General features: G+C 39.0%; 1 protein-coding gene across 1 annotated transcript; it reads right to left on the bottom strand.

Moving 5' to 3' along the window:
• Positions 1-254: 254 nt before the first annotated feature.
• Positions 255-19,409, bottom strand: LOC116304438 (uncharacterized). The gene is made up of 5 exons (XM_089027621.1): positions 19,285-19,409; positions 9,773-14,907; positions 6,512-6,686; positions 4,766-4,820; positions 255-4,133 (listed from the first exon to the last, which is right to left on the bottom strand). The coding sequence occupies exons 2-5, from the start codon at positions 14,901-14,903 to the stop codon at positions 1,425-1,427; spliced, it is 8,070 nt and encodes a 2,689-aa protein (XP_088883747.1). The 5' UTR covers positions 14,904-14,907; positions 19,285-19,409; the 3' UTR covers positions 255-1,424.
• Positions 19,410-21,640: the final 2,231 nt, after the last annotated feature.

Below are 21,640 nucleotides of genomic sequence, written 5' to 3'. Positions count from 1 at the left end.
AGATCTAGTTGGCGAATAACACGGGTCAAAATCGAATGGAACCCGGAAATAGCCTCTGGGCTGATCTAAGCAAGTTAGGGCACGGCTAACTCCCAGATTCAACTTTGACACAACCTCTGGGCTGATCAAAGTTGGGGTACGGCTAACTCACAGATCAAACCAAACAACCTCTGGGCTAATCCTAGTCAAGGCAAGGCACGGCTAACTCACAGATCGAATCTAGTGGATTTTGCATAGGGAAGAAAACGAGAGAATTTGGAGAAAAAACCTTTTTTATCACAAAACCTAACAAACTCTATTCACATGTGAGGCTGAGCCTGCATGGAAATTGAACCCAAAACCCATGTATAATTTCTAGAACTTTTCAAGTAAAGATTTCTATATATGCAGGCAGTTTCTTTGAAGGTTGCGACTTGTATATGGAAAGGATGAGCTTTCTGGCCCTCATTCCATGATCGAATTGGAATTTATGAGTTGATTTTTGCGGAGGGAGGAAAACCGGAGAACCCGGAAAACCCTCGAAGCACAGGAGAGAACAAACAAACAACTCTACTCATATACAACACTGAACCCGGCGGGACTCGAACTCGGGTCGCATTGATGAGAGGCGAGCGCTCACACCGCTACGCCACCCGTGCTTCCCCAAAAAAATAAAAAATAAAGGCCTTCAGTGCCACAAGGCAGATCTTCAGATTATTTTTTGATTTCAGATGTACTTTAGAATACTAGTGAAGATAATTATAATAGTAATGGCAATGGAACTTATAATAAACGAAACTTCCTTTATAAAGGCGTGGACACATGGAACAATTTTGCATGCAACGTCGCAGAAGTAGAAGCAATTTCTAGTTTTGCTACGTTCCATGCTACATTGTACTATGACATCAAAAAAATCCATGCAACGTTGCAGGCGATGTCTCATCGTGTGTCCACACCTTAAGAGTTTTGAGACTATGAAAATTAATATATAAACTGTAACTATAACTACCGGTATTTAAATATTTTGTAAATTTGAAACAATAACGACATCACTAATTTTCCTTTCTGATTACCTTAAAGTCTTTTGTCGTGCTCTGATCTGTTGCTCCAAGTCGTTCTAACAGGATTGGAACCCAAAATGTACAAGATTATAATGCATTTTAAATAATATATACAGTTTCTCGTAAAACCAGTGACGTGGTTGAAGCGCGAACGCAAGTTAAAAAGTATACCACTAAAAATGTAGCAATAATCAAGCACTTGGTGTTCTTGATAATCAGTTTAGTTAACCATTGACACAGATATAAACCCCTTGACTGATAAACAACATCGTAAAGCTGAAAGTTGAATTTGTTTATATTTTGACCAAAGTATTTTGTTTACATCCTTCTTGTGTGAAATCCTTGAGACACTGACAGCTTCCCGCAAACAGCATAGCATAGTGTTTAAATTTCTTCTGCATAAGATATCGCATATTTTATTTCCTCTTTATTTTCGTGCCATTTATGCTTTCGAACAGTTTCGTAAACGGTGATAAATAAAGTTTTAAAATCGTTCAAGAAAACAAAGTCTCGCAACATGAATTTCTGGAAAAGAGGTGTGCGTCCTGGTACTGACACATGTTGATATGCATTCCTCATGAAACGTAGTAGTTCTGCTACTGAAGTAGTGTTGTACTTGCGACTCCATAAATTCATCTCACTGTATATATATACCATGGTAGGGCTTTGTTCTGACCAAGGTAATGTTTGGAACTGAGCTTCCAATATAGTTGACTCGAGATCTCTCTTGAAGTCATTTGCCCCATATTTATAGGTTTCCGGTTGATTTGCTGCGGCTTCCAGAAACTTCATTTTCTTCTGGTTCGACCAGAAGAAAGGATGGGCTAACACCTCATCAGCATTAGGGCGCTGCTCTTTGTCATGATTCACCATTTGGCCAATGAGGTGAAGAGCTTCTGGGGAAAGGCGATTGTCAGCATTCAAATTTTGATTAATAATGTTGTCAACAGTTTTATGCTCCACAAAAATGCGATTATCTTTAGTGGATTTGACATCTATTGGTGCAAATGGATGTCTGGATGTCATAAGAAAGTGAAGTACAAGCCCCGTGGCAAACACATCAGATGCAGTAGAGAACGTCTTTAGACTTTCGTGTACTTCTGGTGCCATCCAGCACCTGGTACCACCATTGTACCCTATGCTAGAGGAATCACTTCCAATCATCTTACTTAAACCAAAGTCGGCAAGTTTTAACTTGAGTCTTGGTGAAGAAACGTAAAGAATGTTTCTTGGTTTGATATCTCTATGAACGATCTTAACGTTGTGTAGGAATTGTAGTGCATTTATCATATCACGACTCAATTCAACGAAGTTGATTCCAGGGTTGGGCCGATTTACCAAGGCCTCTAGCGTTCCCTCCATTAGTTCTAGTACGATGTAAACAACATCTTTTCGTACTTCAACATCCAAATAGTTAACAACATTTGAACAATGTCTAAGGCGCAAAAGATATTCGATCTCTTTCTTATAATCGGAGCTTTGTTTTTTTGTATGAAAATGTTTTTTCTTAATGGCAACTTTTCTGCCATCTTTTGTGTTTACCCCTGAGTAAACACAAGTTCCTGGAGCACCGAAACCAATGGGTTCTTCCCTGAATTTATAACACGCCACCATGTTCTCTTTGTCTTCATCCTTATTCTCAGAAAGAGCGCTTCCATAATCTTGTGACTTTGCCTGGTGTATCTGTGCCCTGGATGTAGACGGCTGCGTAGGTGGTAATCCAGGAAACGTCACCATGGGTTCTTTTTCTGCATCCTCATTTTCAGAAAGAGCGCTTGCATAATCTTGTGACTTTGCCTGGTGTATCTGTGTCCTGAATGTAGACGGCTGCTTAGGTGGTAATCCAGGAAACGTCACCATGGGCTCTTTTTCTGCATCCTCATTTTCAGAAAGAGCGCTTCCACAATCTTGTGACTTTGCCTGGTGTATCCGTGCCCTGGATGTAGACGGCTGCGTAGGTGGTAATCCAGGAAACGTCACCATGGGCTCTTCTTCTGCACCCTCATTTTCAGAAAGAGCGCTTCCACAATCTTGTGACTTTGCCTGGTGTATCTGTGCCCTGGATGTAGACGGCTGCGTAGGTGGTAATCCAGGAAATGTCACCATGGGCTCTTCTTCTGCACCCTCATTTTCAGAAAGAGCGCTTGCATAATCTTGTGACTTTGCCTGGTGTATCCGTGCCCTGGATGTAGACGCCTCCACAGGTGATAATCCAGGAAACGCCACCATGGGCTCTTTTTCGTCATCGTCTTGCTTTATCTTTATTGACTCGTTTCTTTTTTTCCCTCTTCCAAAGAATTTTTCCAATCCAAGTGCCAGTCTTGAACTTTTTTTCTTCCCTATGTGGCCGTTTTGCATTTTATCCTCTTCCTCAGCTATGAAATCATCACAGCTTTTTGACCTTCCAACAGTTCCAACTGTTTTCTTTTGTTTTCTTTTTAACTGTCGTGGAAAGTGCTTCACGAACGCGCGAAATGGGTTTTTGGATTCCTGCTCTTCATTCTTACATTGAGTTAGGACACAATCGTAGCTTTTTGACTTTGATTTTTTTATCTTTAGATTAGAAAGCATTTTGAACTTTTCATTTTTATCCGGCTCACCTTCAGCATAAACGCAGGGTTGGCTTTCCGACTTCGCAATAACTGGCTTCTTTGTTTTTATCCCCATTTGAAAGCGTTTCATGAGGCTCAACCCACCACCCAACGGCTTTTTAAAAGTGTTTGACTCATCATCCTTCTCTCCAGAAAGCACACTGGTAATGCTTTTTGAACGTACGATTTGTTCATTTTGTTGTGGTTCCAAATTTTCTTTATCCTCATTCTTAAATGAGCCTTTCATTAACGGGGACTTACTAAACGGCATTTGGGAAGAATGTTTCTCTTCATCGTTTCTGGGCTGTCTGATTTGCTCTTCTACGTTAGGCGTTAACCCATTAAGTGGTAATTGGTAATTTCCTTTTTCATCTTTAGGATGAACGTCACATCCAAAGTTTTCTGACTCTGGCTGATTTCGTTTTGTTTCTGCTGGGAATTTTTCAGAAGAAACCTCATTACACAGCTTCAGCTTCAGCTTCTTATTCTGATCTGGAATATCCTAAAAGAAAACATGGAAAAAAAGAAAGTCGATCAAAATGCATTCCTTCGGCTCATTTTACATTTAGGAGCCAAGAAAGTATAGGCAGTCCCCCCCCCCTCCCCTCCCTCCTCCCCCCTCCGTGGCAACAAACTGTCGGCTTTTTAGAATTTATAGGTCATTTTCATTTGCTTTGCTAAAATTTACAGAATTAAAACGTAAAACGTATTGCGGGCGGTTTTTTATCTTATTTCGGCGATCCGGTTGCCCAAACAAAATGGTGGATTTTTAAGTTTACACTAGCGATTTTTTGCGGCGATTTTTGCTGCGATTTTTTTGCGATTTTGTCCATAATGAATAATGGTAAAGAATTTACTTGTAAAGTTTTTTTCAGGATACCAAGATTGTCCTAGACGAATGTCTCTTTTGAAGGATGAGACAAAAGATTTCATATTTACGAAAATTGCCACAAAAATCGCCATTGTAAACGGGGCTTTAGAATTTCGGACCCCCCCCCCCCCCTTGGAAAATCCTGGCTACGTCCCTGGGAGCAAAGCATTCAGAAAGCCTAATAAGACAACTGAGAGAGAGAGAGAAAAAAAAAAGAATTTCGGTTCAATGATACCTATCACTGTTTAACTTCTCATACTTACCAAACTTGATCTCGGGCTGCGTCTCTTTAATCTCAAGGGCCGCTGCATCTCTAACCTATTGTGCATATAATCATAAAAGCAAATACAAATAATGTTTTTTAAAGTAGTAGTCTAAACTGAAGCTATAGCAAAAGTGCTGGGGAAATTCAGTACATCCAAATCAAGACAAATATTCCAATGACCTCTATCAATAAGTTAACGGTTTTGAAGTAAACTCCATTTTTTCAAGGAAAGACATTTTTTTTGTTTGCCTTGATATCTAGTACCATGCATTAATATATAAAACGTTAGGTTTGACTACAAATAATGATCATTTTTCTCGGTGAGAGGTTTTGCAGCCTTTCTAGCGCAGCATATCCACGAATAAGTCCTACAATTACTATATAGCTCTATATATTTAGTACCAAATAAATTAGTAGTCTCGTCAGGCACATAATTATAAGCAGTGTTTGCACCCTGATTGAAAAGCAACTCGCAAGTTATTTTGTCTTGGCTTGTGTAGTTGTTCGATCAGATGGTTTTCTCTAGTTTTAATTCGAAGCAAGATGGCTCTACGTTTTTTTTGGTGACTGATGTTTGCAATGCGTCGGGGCCAAATTTACATTGTTCTTTTGAACGTCAAGAAAATGCCAGTGTCAAATCTAACTGCAACACTCGAAGTTAGGTCTCTTTAGACGTCGAAAAATCAATCCAAAATGCATGCGACTTCAAAACATGTTAGTCTTTCTTTGATTCTTAGCCGTTCTCTTCTTCATGCAACCCCAACCCTATTCGATTCCAGGTTTTAATTTCATTGATTACAAATGCAACGGATTGGATGTTTATTGATTAAGAATTTTATAAACGGAATACTGCAGACCGATTGTAAATACTGTATATATGCAAATGTGCCTTATTCAAATATCTTAGATCGCGAGTTCAAAGGATTAATAGTTTGATTTTTTATAGCTGCGACGACTTGCAATTGTTTTAGGAGTCTTTAACCGCTACCACAACGTGATAATTTTGTCAATTTCATGCACTCCAAAAATTAAGCTCGTATGTGATGGCAAAGCAAGCGTTCCTAGTCGCTTTTAAAGCCGACGACACCAGACCAAGAAGTCAATCGCTTTTGAAGATTCCACACGCAGACAAACCTGTTCCCCGGGCTTTAACAAACCTAAAGCTGTCGGTTTTCTAAATTATTGACCAAAAAGTGGGGGCTGAGCCCAGATTCCACGGACCTACTTGCGAAGCGAGCAAAAAAGCGCTTCTGGCGTGGTGAACGCCGTTTCTGTTTGTACAATTTCATTCTTAAAACCGAAAGTGAAACTAAAATTTCAAGTTCCTTTATTTCAAAGATTTCATAACTTCCAATAAAATACACAAATGTTACGTTTTCGGCTTTTACGATCAGCCATGTTGATCATCAGCAAAAAAAAAATCCCACTAAGATGGAGGCTTACCGCCAAGCAGACAGAAAAATTCTAATTTGAGAATCAAAAAATATCGTTTCTATTTGACGATAATTTATCATCCATTTATTTGGGGCCATTTAAGGCAACGCATGCTCCGTTAGAAGTTATATCTAACGCTGAAAATTACGAAAACAGAGTCAAGTCAGAGCTCCTTAAACAAAACTAAAGATGAAATGCCATCTTCAGTTTACCGCTTGGAAATTAACTCAAGGTACTAAACGTTCATAGTTCTCTGCATGCAACGCCCTGAAATATAACTCTTGTACGTCGGGAACCAAACGCTACTTACCTTAATTTAGTCCCTAAGCTATCAATTTCTTTGAAGAACTTGCAGAAGAGCTTTGTCAAGTCGTTACAATCGAAGGATAAGCAAGAACAAACTAGCAATATCAGTTTCGATTTTTTCCCCAAGAAACTTTGAATGAAAATTTTCGCAAGGAATATGATTACCGAGCGGGCAGAATCTCATAGCAAACAAGAGTTCTTGCTAGCTAGCAATCTGTCCAAACGAAAAATCACTCCCTTTCTTCGGGACTGCTCAAGTTTACACCATTTTAGAGTGTAAAGAAAGAAAGAGACTCCTAAACAACAAATATACGTAGGCCAACTTTAAATGCAAGACTCTCTCTTTGCTTCGTAGAAAATGTCGAATCGTTCTAAGCTGACGTCAGTGGACACGTCATGGTTGCCATAGCACTCAATGCTATTATTATCGCCAAATAGAAACAGACCCAGAATCACTAGCTTTAGACTACGACTAACGATATATTTTATTGTTTCACACAACATAAAATATAAAAATGTACAAAATATCGAGAGTGAAAAATATAGATTATTAATGAATACAATGGCCAGGCTCATTTTAAACAAATAAGAATTATAAAGGAGATATATTCGTAAGAATGGTATAGGTTACCTAGAGTAAGTAAAAAACTGATCGAGCTAGGTAACAAGTCATAGGTCTGAGAGATGTTAGGGAATGCCTGCATGTGCGTTCCATCTGCACTGTAATAAAAGGTGTCCCAAATAGTTAATTGTATGCACTGTGAATCTATTGACAACGATACTGAGGGAAGCAGTTGTAGTGTTGTGTCTTGTCTATCCTACTGATTGACACCCCTCCCCTCCCCTACTAAATCAATTATCAATGGTCCTTTAATACCAGTGTATGTTGTACAGTGTTGTGTCTTGTCTATCCTACTGATTGATACCTCTCCCCTCCCCTACTAAATCAATAATCACTGGTACTTTAATACCAGTGTATGTTGTACAGTGTTGTGTCTTGTCTATCCTACTGATTGATCTCTCTCCCCTCCCCTACTAAATCAATAATCACTGGTCCTTTAATACCAGTGTATGTTGTACAGTGTTGTGTCTTGTCTATCCTACTGATTGATACCTCTCCCCTCCCCTACTAAATCAATAATCACTGGTACTTTAATACCAGTGTATGTTGTACAGTGTTGTGTCTTGTTTATCCTACTGATTGATACCCCTCCCCTACTAAATCAATTATCAATGGTCCTCTAATACCAGTGGATGGTGTACAGTGTTGTGTCTTGTTTATCCTACTGATTGATACCCCTCCCCTCCCCTACTAAATCAATTATCAATGGTACTTTAATACCAGTGTATGTTGTACAGTGTTGTCTTGTTTATCCTGATTGACACCCCTCCCCTCCCCTACTAAATCAATTATCAATGGTCCTTTAACACCAGTGTACGTTGTGCAGTGTTGTGTCTTGTTTATCCTACTGATTGATACCCCTCCCCTCCCCTACTAAATTAATTATCAATGGTCCTTTAATACCAGTGTATGTTGTACAGTGTTGTGTCTTGTATATCCTACTGATTGATACCTCTCCCCTCCCCTACTAAATCAATAATCACTGGTACTTTAATACCAGTGTATGTTGTACAGTGTTGTGTCTTGCCTATCCTACTGATTGATCTCTCTCCCCTCCCCTACTAAATCAATAATCACTGGTCCTTTAATACCAGTGTATGTTGTACAGTGTTGTGTCTTGTCTATCCTACTGATTGATACCTCTCCCCTCCCCTACTAAATCAATAATCACTGGTACTTTAATACCAGTGTATGTTGTACAGTGTTGTGTCTTGTTTATCCTACTGATTGATACCCCTCCCCTACTAAATCAATTATCAATGGTCCTCTAATACCAGTGGATGGTGTACAGTGTTGTGTCTTGTTTATCCTACTGATTGATACCCCTCCCCTCCCCTACTAAATCAATTATCAATGGTACTTTAATACCAGTGTATGTTGTACAGTGTTGTCTTGTTTATCCTACTGATTGACACCCCTCCCCTCCCCTACTAAATCAATAATCACTGGTCCTTTAACACCAGTGTACGTTGTGCAGTGTTGTGTCTTGTTTATCCTACTGATTGACACCCCTCCCCTCCCCTATTAAATCAATAATCAATGGTCCTTTAATACCAGTGTATGTTGTACAGTGTTGTGTCTTGTACATCCTTTTGATTGATACCCCTCCCCTCCCCTATTAAATCAATTATCAATGGTACTTTAATACCAGTGTATGTTTTACAGTGTTTTGTCTTGTATATCCTACTGATTGACACCCCTCCCCTCCCCTACTAAATCAATTATCAATGGTACTTTAATACCAGTGGATGGTGTACAGTGTTGTGTCTTGTTTATCCTACTGATTGATACCCCTCCCCTCCCCTACTAAATCAATTATCAATGGTACTTTAATACCAGTGGATGGTGTACAGTGTTGTGTCTTGTTTATCCTACTGATTGATACCCCTCCCCTCCCCAACTAAATCAATTATCAATGGTCCTTTAATACCAGTGTATGTTGTACAGTGTTGTGTCTTGTTTATCCTACTGATTGATATGGCCCTTTAATACTTCCACCATCTATATCAATTACCAATGGTGTCTCATCGAGATCAGTATGTGTTTGACTTGCTGGTCTTCAAAGGTACTGTTGATTGTTGATTGTCTATTCTCTTTCTGAGGCAGCGACAGGCCAGCCAAGGATGGTAAGCACAACCATAACCTTATAAAAAGTAATTTAAGTCAGTAAAAATCAAGAGGGAGTGTTACTCAGTAAGAGCACGTGTGGCGAAACAGGGTGAAGGTGTACCTAACTAGATAAATGTAAATCCAACTGTAACTGAAGTTTTAGAAAAACGAAGGTCGGCCGGCACACAAGGGAATGATCATTGATTTGACTGATCATCACTGGAATTGACGTTAACTAGATTTTGGGGTTTTCAAAGCTGTCTTATGATCAAGTAGACTGATGGAGCGTTTACTTAGCACTTTGCATACGATTTTGCATCAATAAAAAACGTCATGGGCTAACACGTTGCAACAATGAAGGAAATCCGCCTAAAGACATGAGGTGCACATGTCGTATCAAACATTGTTGCCGACAGAGTTTTTTAGGCTAAGCATTCCACACCTGGCAATGAACGTCCCAAACACCCAAGGATGGCCATTGGTACAGACGAATGAGAAAATATTATGAATATCTATTTTACCTGGCAACTGTTCAATTCTTCATGACGTACTTGATTTCATCTCTGCTTTGATCCCATCCATGAGTGGATACAGCCTCGTACACTTCCATCACAAGATTGGGAAAACATTCCAAAAACACAAAGTCTTCGAGCAACATTTTTCTTATCGGTGTTGGTCGAGTGTCTTCGGAAACATGTGCATATGTATTTCTTATAAACCGTACTAGATCCACTGGAGAAGATGTAGAATAACTTCTAAATTTCTTTGTCTTTGTCATTTCGGCGTATATAGCAGGCATGTGCTTGTACTTTGAGTCATTCCAACAGCCATATTTGACTATGGTACGATGCTTCTTTTCAAAGTTTGTAGTCATAGGATAGGATATCCAACTGAGCCCAAATTCTTTCTGATTTCCAACAGCTCCAAGGAAATCGATCTTTTTCTTGCTTGAATAGCAAAACGGATGTTCCAATGCTTCTTCAGCAGTCGATCGCCCCTTTTCGTCACTTTCAAGCATCCATTTTATGAGGTGATTGGCTTCGGGCGAAATAGAGTTGTCCCATCCTTCCATGTTATTATGCATTATGTTAGCTTCGGTTTTGTTAGCTATTTGTGTTTCACTTTTATTGCGAACATCAGCTGGTGAAAATGGGTGTTTTTGTACTGACAAGATGAAGTGGAGAAGCAGTCCACATGAAAACATGTCAGAAGCCATGGAGTGATCTTTAGAACCTTCTAATACCTCAGGAGCAATCCAGCATCTGGTACCTGCGTTAGTACCATACACGGTAGTAGAAGTACTATCCATACGACGGCTGAGGCCAAAGTCGGCTATTTTCAAACATAGTTGATGGTGCGTTTTATAGAGAATGTTTTGAGGCTTGAGGTCCCTGTGCAGAAACTGATTTTTATGCAAAAATCTCAAGCCTTTGACGACATCTTGGCAAAGTTTAGGGCTTTCTCTGGCATCAAATGTAGAATCACTGAGATACTCTTCAAGATTTCCTTCCATCAATTCTAAAACTATGTACGAAAAGTTTTCGCTTTTAAAGAAATTCAAACAACTAACTACTTGCTCACAATAAGCAAGAGCGGCGAGACTTTCTATTTCTCTTTTGTCTTCTCGTCGCTGCATGCGCACATTTTCAATACGCTTAATGGCCACTTCTCTGCCGTCTTTATCATGTATTCCCACAAAGATATTGCCAAATGAGCCACTTCCTACGTGGTCTTTGTGGTAGTAATACTGCTCGATTATCTCATGCTCTTGTCTCCTGGAAACTTTGGCCAACTTGTCCTCATACCTTTTGGAAACTGAAGTCCATGTGATGAGCTGTGGAATCTCGTCAGTGTTAACTTTACTGGTCAAAAAGCGTTTCAGTGGAGGATACTTCATCGCAGCTTCCTTGCAAGCTTCATCATCCGCTGCTCTAAACCAGCGAAGGCGTTTTATGATTTCCAAATGGACTATGAAGAGCTCCTCATCTTCCTCAACTACCTCGTTTACAACTACTCTTCTCTTTTTCGGGCGCGATGGCTCATCATCATTAGAGCCTTCACCAACTTCAACTTCCATGGAAACTGCCATGTCTTGTTCTTCAACACTTAAGACATTGGCTTCCATTACATTTTTACAGCAAAATTGGAGAGCTGTTGCAGCAGAAATGGTCCTTTTCACTGACTTCAGAATATCTTGGACAAGACCTGTCTTCCAGTGCGTTCTTGTTGACTTGTCTTTACAGATGACATTCAAAAGAGAATTGGTTACTTCTTCGGACCGAACGTAATTCTCCTCGCACTCCACATCAACCAATGATTTAGCAAGAATAAAGTTATCTGAGGCAACCAGAATGCCCAAAACAGATTCGTCTTGCTTGTCAGCTATCAGAGGATCAAATCCCATTTCAAGAACATTCTTCCAAAATAGTTTGGGTTCTTCAGAGACATCCGGATAGAAACAATCTGGATTTTCAAGAAATAACTTATCCTTTGCTGCAACGAGGAGAGCTGATCGTCTTGATAAATCCATATCGTTTACATTTGCTCCAGCATTTATCAGCATCTTGATAGCAAACCAGGTTTTGCACAAATGCAAAGGAGTTTCGTCGTTGTGATTTCTAGCGTTCACTCTGGCTCCACATTTCAAAAGACTATCCAAGATGAGTTTTAGAATACTCTGGAAAGTGTGATCATCTGTAAGTTGAGTGGTGTAGTCTTGTGGTGATGCCAACGCTAGTGATGCCCAAAGGTGAAGTGGTGTGTTAAGATGGACATCAGATTTAATGACAGCTACTTTAGCAGATTCTGTATGTACAAACAACTGCAGAAGTTCGATCACATAATTCAGTACTTCCTGTCTTGCAGTCGTGTCATAAAGTTTAAGACTTCCTTGGAAGAGCTTCATCATAAAATGGAAAACAGCCTCTCCAGTTCTTGATGTCTCCTCGATATTGGATCCATTTTTTACTAGAAATCTGCAAACTTTCACTACGGTCTTTATTGGCGACTGCGAATCGTTTCCCGTTATTTGACTGAGGCAAAACAGAAGAGGTGTTTGATTTTCATGGTTTCTAGCATTAAATCGTACTTCAAACTTCTTCAATTGCTTACATAAGTCCATAACAGTTTCTTTGGAAGCACCCATCAATGGTGAACGAGCTGTGAGGTGCAGAGCAGTATTACCATCGGAGTCTGCACTGTCTGGATCCGCACCCAACTCAACTAGTAATTCAAGAGCTTTAGACGTTCCGCGGAAATCTTCCCTCAACACTGCCAAAAAACTTTCCATTTTCTTTGTTCTCTCCCACACATTGTAATCCACATTTTCCTTATATAAGCAAGATAATCCTTCAAAATTCCTGAGGTTGTAAGAGGATATTTCAATATTTGAACTGTTAAGGACTTCAGCAACATACTTTCTAAACATGATATTTATCATTGCCCGAGCGACACTTTCGCGTTTTATAATTCCTTGTTTTGTGAGCTTATCCAGGATTCCACCCTTGAAAGAATCATACATCCCTGTTTCAGATATATAGTTTTCAATAGCAAACGTTAAGATATCGACATTGCAATTGTCTTTCAAGCGAAGACATTTGATGCCTCCCTTTTCGAGAAGATACTCAATGGCTGCCTTTGAAGATCCCAAGTTAATGTAAAATAATGCAGTACGGCCATAAATGTCTTTGACAGTTAAAATGTCCTCATTGGCTTCAATAAGTGCGCGCACCACACCTTCACCGCGCCAAGTCATTTGGACAGCATAAAATAGTGCAGTTTTTCCATACTTGTCAGTTATACTGACATCAGCCCCAGCCTTAATCAATGCTCGCACTACACCTTCGTTGTTTTGTTGCTGGACAGCATAAAGCAAAGCAGTTTGGCCATCATTAATAATTGCGTTAACATTGACATCTGCAGCAATCAATGCTTTAACTACGTTTTCTGCGTTATTTCTTTGCTGGACGGCATGAAACAATGCAGTATAACCATATTTGTCAGTTGTGTTAACATCAGCTTGAGCATCAATCAGTGCACGAACCACATTTTCGTTGTCATTTTGTTGGACGGCATAAAGCAAAGCAGTTTGACCATCACTATCAGTGGCATGGACATCAGCACCAGCATTAATCAATACACGAACTAGGTTTACATTATTGGACTGTGCGGCATAGAGCAAAGCAGTTTTACCCGATTTGTCCCTATTGTTAACTTCAGCTCCCAAATCAATCAATACACGAGCTTTTTCGTCCTTTTCCTCGTCGATATCATAACGTACTTGAACGACATGAATTAAAATAGTTTGGTCATTCATATCAGTTACCTTGATGTCGGCGCCAGCATCAATCAGCATCTGAACCACATTTTTGTTGTAATAATGTTGCACGGCGTAGAACAAAATAGTTTTCCCATCACTAGAAGAAATGTTTACATCAGCACCAGCATCTATCAATGAACGAACAACACCTTCGTTGTTATATTTTTCAACAGCATAAAACAAAATAGTTTTCCCACCATCATAAATCAAGTTGACATCAGCACCAGCCTCAATCAATACACTGATGACTCCTTCGTTTCTGTCGTATTGAACGGCATCATACAAAGGGGTTTTGTTGTTACAGTCAGTTTTGTTAACATCAGCACCAGCTTCAATCATTGCACGGACAACACTTTCGCTACATTTTCGTTCGATTGCCCAAAGCAAAGCGGACTTGCCATCCTTGCTTATGTTGACCTTCGCCCCACGAGCAATCAATGCAAGAACCGTGCTTTCGTTGTCAGTGTTTCCTCTAGTTAAGGCATAAGAGAAAGCGGTACCACCATGTTTGTCAACTACATTGACTTTCGCACCGGCATCAATCAATGTATGTATCATACTCTCGTTGTTTCTCTCTAAGACGGCATTGAACAAAGCAGTTTGACCAGCATTATTGGTTATGTTGACGTCGGCACCAGCATTTATTAGGGCACGAACCACACCTTCATTGCTACTTAAGCTGACAGCGACAAACATTGCAGTTGAAGAGTTAACCACAGTTTGGTTAACATCAGCACCAGCTTCAATCAAGGCACGAACCACAGATTCGTTGTCGCATTGCTGTACAGCAAAATACAAAGCACTTTGTTGGGATTTATTTAGGACATTGACATCAGCACCAGCATCAATCAAAGAAAGGATCAAACTTTCAAAGTAATCTTTCCCGAGAGCATGAAGTAAGACATTATTGCCATCTTTGTCGGTTATGTTGACATCAGCACCACCTTCAATTAGTACTTGCACCACGCTTTCGCTGTTTTTTTGCTCCAGAGCATAAAACAATGCTGTCTTGCCATCTTTATCGGTAATGTTGACATTAACACGTGCATCAGTCAATGCTTGAACCACACGTTTGTTGTTCTTTTGCCTAACGGCATAAAACAAAGCAGTCTTGCCATCATTATCAGTAACGTTGACATCAGCACCTGCGTGAATCAATGTATCGACTACATTTTTATAATTACTTGAGTGGATGGCATGAAACAAAGCAGTTTTTCCATATTCATCAGCAATGTTGACATTAGCACCATCAACCAATTTAAGAATCACACTTTCATTGCACCTTTGTTGTATGGCATGAACCAAATTCCTTTCCTGGCTACTGCTGTCAGTTCTGCTGCTTGACATTGATCTGGAAACAAACAATGACCTTAATTTTTGTTCTGATTTTTATGATTTTCAAAGATCAATCACAGATAACCACGATAACCACGCAGAGCGAAAGAAGTGCTATTTCTTAATGATCGGGTAAAATGTCGAGGCTTTATTTCACGTTTCAATGATTTTATTGAAATTTTTGATGAATCCCCATACATTTCCTTATAACAAGACACCACAGAAACCAAGCTTGGGCTACCTGTGATATATTCTGCAATAACGATGTACTTTTAAGCACTTGTCATCGCCTTCCACGAGGGGGGGGGGGGGGGGGGGGGACCCCGGGCAAATGTGGGGACTTTGCTTTGAGACTAGAGGAAAGCTATCTGTATTTCCCCAGATATGGGTCAAGGTTCTTAGAAAATACCCCTATATTCCACCAGCCCCTGGGGCAAAATTGTTATGGAGTTGAAATAACAGATCACAAAAGTAACACAAAACAGTAGAGTGCACACACTAAATCCACAAAACAAACTGGAGACAACAAGAGGGAACTTTGCATGCGCATGCACGTATCCGCTGATGCATAACAAGGTGATTGCAGGCTACAGAGGTGGCCACTGACCCTTGACGTATGATTTTAGCCTTGTTTGAAACATGGCGAGGTCATTTAAATTGATATTTTTGGTGGTTACATTGTTTGTAAACGAATTTTATTGCTCTCACAAAACGTGTTCAGTATGTAAGCACTACGAGAACAAAGCAAAGTCAGCCACAAGTTTTAAAAGTGATTTCAAGCAGTGTTTTGGAATTGAAACAGCTAGCGAGCAACTGTTCTACGTGTAGAAGGGCGGTCGCCGAATTTCGAAAAAGCGGAAAAACTTTCCTCCTCGTAAGTAGTTTTTTATTTTTTCATAAATTTACCAAAAGTAGAATCTGCATATGTTTGATACAAAGCATGATCACCGAGTACGCACTTTGTTGCAGCTCGCTCAACGAAGGGAAAGGGGAAACCGAGAAAAAAAGCCTATGACGGGTGCGGGTGTGGCTCCTTCGACAATTTCAACCAGCACTCAAACCGAAGCTGTAGCAAACACTTTGGATATGAATGTAATGGGTGGCAAGTTAAAGACACGTGTTTTGGCCAGATCCTCCGTGGTCCTGGCGGCGAAACCATTCTCCCTCCTGGACGTTTTGAGGAAGTTTCACAACACATGAAAGGACTATCACAACGTAAGTCATATTTATTTCAGATCTTTCTTAATTCAAAATGCTGACCATTGACATATTCTATTTCAGGTTGCGACCTCCAGACAGAACTACAGCTATTGCGAACAAGACTATTTAATGAATTCACTGTGTCCAATAAACGGTTTTTATGCGTTATATTACTTGCAAAAAGTTTAATTTTTTTAGTATAAGCCGATTTTTTGCGGCATGAAACTTAAGATCATATGAAAACACTGTTATCGTACAATATAATTATGGCAAGCTAAGGGTGGAGATAGCGTATGGATTTTGAGAAATTTGAAAAAAAACAACATTTCTCTCTAACGTAATTTATGCAAGCAAAAAATGTGCACACAACATAGGCGGATAACTAATGAATATAAATACCCGATTTCTAAAATATCTTTCTTCCTTGGAGTTGAACAGCAATATTACCAAAGCCTTATAAAAAAATGGCAAAAGAATTTTGATTAGCCTGATGCTTCTCGTAAAAAGAAGATATAATTTATACAAAGGCTTCAAACTCCCCCCAAAAACAATGTAAATACACCTTGAAGCCGATTTTTCTCTCTAAAATAACCTGTATTTTTCGAATGAAGAAGTATTTCTGGTAATAAAAAACCAACACAGGAGGTGGAGATAGCGTCTAGTTTTAGAGTGATTGCTACTCGAACATTTACTAAAATTTGAACATGCAAGTGATTTGAAATAGAATAAGGATACTTTTTTATATATACAAAATGTCGATCACAGTTAGGGTTGGCCAAGATATTGTAATTATTAATAAACTCTTACTATGTGTATCCATACCTATACGATGTACCTCTGGCACTGAATATTTGAGAGCATTTTACTTGTGTTAAATATGGACAACGAAGGCAGCCATGACACTTTTGCAGTGTTTTCTTCGCGCTAAAAGGTCCATTCTGTCAAGAAAACTCATCTCTTTTTTCATCATATTAGTTGACTAGAAGGTATCTTATTTTATAATGTTTAAAGCACTGGTAAATTAGGTAAAAATATTAGATTAAATAGGTAAACAATGCAGTATTCTTGCTCATCTGGGTATGCACTCGTGTTCAGTCAAGCATTTCGGCGCGTGCGCATGCAAAATTCCCTCCTGTTACTGGAGACAAGATCTTAGTAACATGTATAGCAAATAGAGCATTTGATAATATCTTAACTTTCTGAAACTCTTACTGAAATACTAAATCAGCATCTGTCTCAAGCTTTCACTTGCTGCTACAGTCACAGCAACCTGACCTTCAGTGTCCGCCATTTTGTGCATGACTAGTTTTCAGTTTACGAGCGGCGTAGGTTAACACAGCAACCCCAATGCCATTAAATCGAAGTCAAAATAAAACTCAAACAAAAAACGATGTTTATACCTCCATTTGCTTTTTTAGACCTTTAGAGTCCAATACTTTATTGAAAACAGCTCTTTACAAAGAACTCTAATGCTTCCAGGGGGTTTCAGAACGTTTTATCTATCTACCACTATTCCCCCAGGTACTGCTATATGAGAGCACACAGCACGCATGCGCCCTCCGCATTTTATAAAAGAAAAAAAAACTTGCTGTGCTGTGTGGAGTTATAAAGCACTTGAGGATTGGCAGAACACTCGAACAGTGTCAAGAAGCAGGCACGTAGCAGGGGTAAAATTATTGGGGTGGGGGGGGGGGGGTGGGGTGGGGTGCTGGCTCGTTTGGCCACGCCCCATATGACCATATCCGCATGTCTTGTTTTATTTTTTCATCCTTTACACATGCCAACTATGTGAGCTTTTTTCGGAAAAACGAGTCGCCTCTATCAATTTTAAGATTATAATAGTGTTTGAAATTTAGCTGGACGTTTACTTAAAAAAAGGTGTGAAATTATTGGGGGGCCCAGGCCCCCCTCGGCCCCTCCCCCCGCTACAGGCCTGAGAAGCACTTTGCTAAAAATAAATGCACACAGCACATACTTAATTTCTTTTTTCTGCACTGAATTAAACTTTTTTGCACTGTATTACACTGCTCTAAGCCAATAAGAAATGAGTAATTTTTTTCATGCATGTTATTACTGCTTAAATTTAACCCCTCAATATTAAAAAAAAAACCTCGTTTTTTATGGGTCTTTAAAAGTGCCAATGATGGGATATCATTTACTAAACACTAAACACCAATTTGGTGTCACTCCATACATTTTTCAATATCTTTTTCCTCCTTTTGAGTAAACCGGTTCATATCGTTTGTGTTTGAAAGAGGTTGTTTGTTTTCTTCAATACAGACCTCATTGTTATCTGTATAGAACTATTAGCCATTCCAAGGTTGAGGGGAAAACTGGGTTGCATTGGCATTGCAGTGCATTTTGGGACTGTTTTAGGGGACATATTTCAAAGATGGTGTCTATTTTGTCCCCCAAAACAGCCCCACAATGCACTGCAATGCCAACTCCACTCAGTTTTTCCCTCAACCTCAGAATGGCTAATCTAGGAAATTACCGGCGTTTGCATTGCTACGTGGCCACCCCAGACAAAAATCGTGATGTGCACTTTGCAATAGACTGCTGTCAATCAAACACGTTGACGCCATTTACACGCGTGTGTGATTCAAAAGGCGCCAAAACTTCTATCCAAAACGCCTATCCAGTCCGATCCAAAAGCGTGTAAATGACGTCAACTTGTTTGATTGACGGCAGTCTATTGCAAAGTGCACGTCACGATTTTTGTCTGGGGTGGCCGCGTAGCAATGCAAACGCCGGTAATTGTGAAACACAAAGAAGCGAGGATGACACACTGATTTTTTTGTGAGCAAGAGTTGCATTGCTAGGGGAATGGCATCTTGACATGCATACTTCACCCTTATTTATAAAGAAAACGTTGGTTCTTTCTTGCTTTGGGTTTAATAAACCATTGCGCTAGCCTAACTGAATGATAGTAATGCTCCAAAATTGAAAAAATATATTTAGAAAATTAATCACATGCATTACTATCAAAGTTTCGAGCATTTGGTTTGCTGAGGATAGTGAGAAAACGCTATCAATTTCTTTAGTAAAAATTAGTATTTTATCAGGAAACTCATAGAGCAGGCTGTTTTGTCATAAATCCCCAGAACCAACCAATTATAAGCTCCTTCAGTTTTCTAGGCCAATGCAGCACAGACACAGGCGATGGCCTTTTATTATTTTAAATAGTAAATACCTGGTTTTAGCATTCAACAAACGATGTTTTTACTTGTTAAGACAGCTGTCCATCAGAGGAAGATGGCAGTGATTCTCTTTCAATTTCTTGGCCTGGCATTCTTTAAACTCTTCTACCTTTTTACTGAGCGAAGGAAGGAATTTAAATAGTGAATAAATCATAAAGTAATAAGTCATTAAGAGCGACTTTCTGTAAGAGTCGACCAAACTTCGGCACAAGTCAAAAAATCGAAATCGCTCATATTTTGTTTTTAGATAGCCCTTAGTGTAAAATAAATCGAGGTGTTGTTAGTTTTGAAAAAAAAATTTTTTTCCCCCACGAAATTTACGAAAATAGATTTCGTCCAAATGCAGGGGGAAAATGACCGACGAGGTCAAGGAATTTAGTACAAAAATAAGCGCATCCTACAGCTAAATTACTTAAAATTTTTTCGGTTGGTACTTTTTACCGAAGGAATAGGTATTCCTCTTGCTTTTCGTTGTATTTATTCTAGGATATTTGAAGATTTAAGATTCGAAATAATTTTTCTACCGTGTACACTTTTTCCAAAGTTTAAAAATGCAAATTAAGGCCTTAAAATACTGCTTATAAAAACTATGTGCAGAGATACCAAATTATTCAAAACCTACACCCAGAGGATTATCTAATGTATTTCTATCAGATTCAAAAGAAAAATCTCTGGGCAAATCATTTTTAGCTTTCCGTTGAGGTCTTTTTACGATCTCTATTTCGCGATATTTCAACCGTAAACAGCTTGTTGCGTTACCTCCACCGACGTGACTATAATTTTAATTGCAATCATTCCATCGCTGAATTTTGCTAAAACTAGGGGATCAAACCAAGAAAAAGACATCATAGTAATATCTAACACATTTCAATTGCGATATATTGACATATTTTATCACATACTTTTTTAACTCATTCTATTGCGTGACACAAAGCAAGCTTTGTCAGTGAACGGAACACGCATATTCCACACATACACATCATACGTACATATATATTCTGTATATATAAATGTTCATATAATTGATTCGATAAAATGCGTTACTAATCCTAATCATCTTTATGCAATATTATAAAAGTATTGATTTTTATTTATTTTGTTGTTGTTGTCATATAAGGCTGCGTTCATAATGTATGGCAGAGGGAGGGGGGCAGGTAGAAGTTTGAAATGTCCACAATAATTCTCAACATCCCCCTTAAAGTCATGCAAAAAAATACGATCCCCCCTAAGCAAGGCTTGTAGCTTCTTTCAAAAATTGTGCATCCCCCCTTTTTCCTACCAAAATTTTCCCAATTCCCCCTCAATTTCACCTGCCCCCCCCCCCCCCCCCCTTCATACATTATGAAAGCAGCCTAATTTAAGTTATTTACACGAGTGAATTTCACTGGTTGGCAATACGCACTATTTTTATGATGTTAATATATGTTAAATGTTTGGAAATGTTCTGCATCTAAATGAGGACAGTTCAGCTGTTTCAAAGTCACGCTGAAGATCTTGCGAAAGCATATATCAATCGCAAAAATGTGAGATTGGAGCCGGTTTAGTTCACATACTTTTTACCGACAAAGCATGCTTTGTGTCACGCAATAGAATGAGTTAAAAAAGTATGTGATAAAATATGTCAATATATCGCAATTGAAATGTGTTAGATATTACTATGATGTCTTTTTCTTGGTTTGATCCCCTAGTTTTAGCAAAATTCAGCGATGGAATGATTGCAATTAAAATTATAGTCACGTCGGTGGAGGTAACGCAACAAGCTGTTTACGGTTGAAATATCGCGAAATAGAGATCGTAAAAAGACCTCAACGGAAAGCTAAAAATGATTTGCCCAGAGATTTTTCTTTTGAATCTGATAGAAATACATTAGATAATCCTCTGGGTGTAGGTTTTGAATAATTTGGTATCTCTGCACATAGTTTTTATAAGCAGTATTTTAAGGCCTTAATTTGCATTTTTAAACTTTGGAAAAAGTGTACACGGTAGAAAAATTATTTCGAATCTTAAATCTTCAAATATCCTAGAATAAATACAACGAAAAGCAAGAGGAATACCTATTCCTTCGGTAAAAAGTACCAACCGAAAAATTTTTAAGTAGTTTAGCTGTAGGATGCGCTTATTTTTGAACTAAATTCCTTGACCTCGTCGGTCATTTTCCCCCTGCATTTGGGCGAAATCTATTTTTGTAAATTTCGTGGGGAAAAACTTTTTTTTTTCAAAACTAACAACACCTCGATTTATTTTACACTAAGGGCTATCTAAAAACAAAATATGAGCGAAATCGATTTTTTGAGTTGTGCCATGAAAATTCGATTTTGGTCGATCCTTACAGACAGTCGCTCTTAAACA

The sequence above is a fragment of the Actinia tenebrosa genome, unplaced genomic scaffold, assembly GCF_029948245.1.
Source record: "Actinia tenebrosa isolate PJP-AT-01 unplaced genomic scaffold, QUT_ActTen_1.0 PGA_scaffold11__36_contigs__length_13525064, whole genome shotgun sequence".
Classification (NCBI taxonomy): Eukaryota; Metazoa; Cnidaria; class Anthozoa; order Actiniaria; family Actiniidae; genus Actinia; species Actinia tenebrosa.
Note: the sequence above shows the minus strand (reverse complement) of the source record. Positions and strands in the feature narration are given on the sequence as shown.

Excerpts from the sequence above, each read along its gene's own strand:
- LOC116304438 (XM_089027621.1), bottom strand. The coding sequence starts at position 14,903 with ATGTCAAGCAGCAGAACTGACAGCAGTAGCCAGGAAAGGAATTTGGTT. Across the intron at positions 4,821-6,511 it reads AGCTTAGGGACTAAATTAAG|GTTAGAGATGCAGCGGCCCT; the intron begins GTAAGTAGCGTT and ends TATGCACAATAG. Across the intron at positions 4,134-4,765 it reads GCAGCCCGAGATCAAGTTTG|GATATTCCAGATCAGAATAA; the intron begins GTAAGTATGAGA and ends GTTTTCTTTTAG.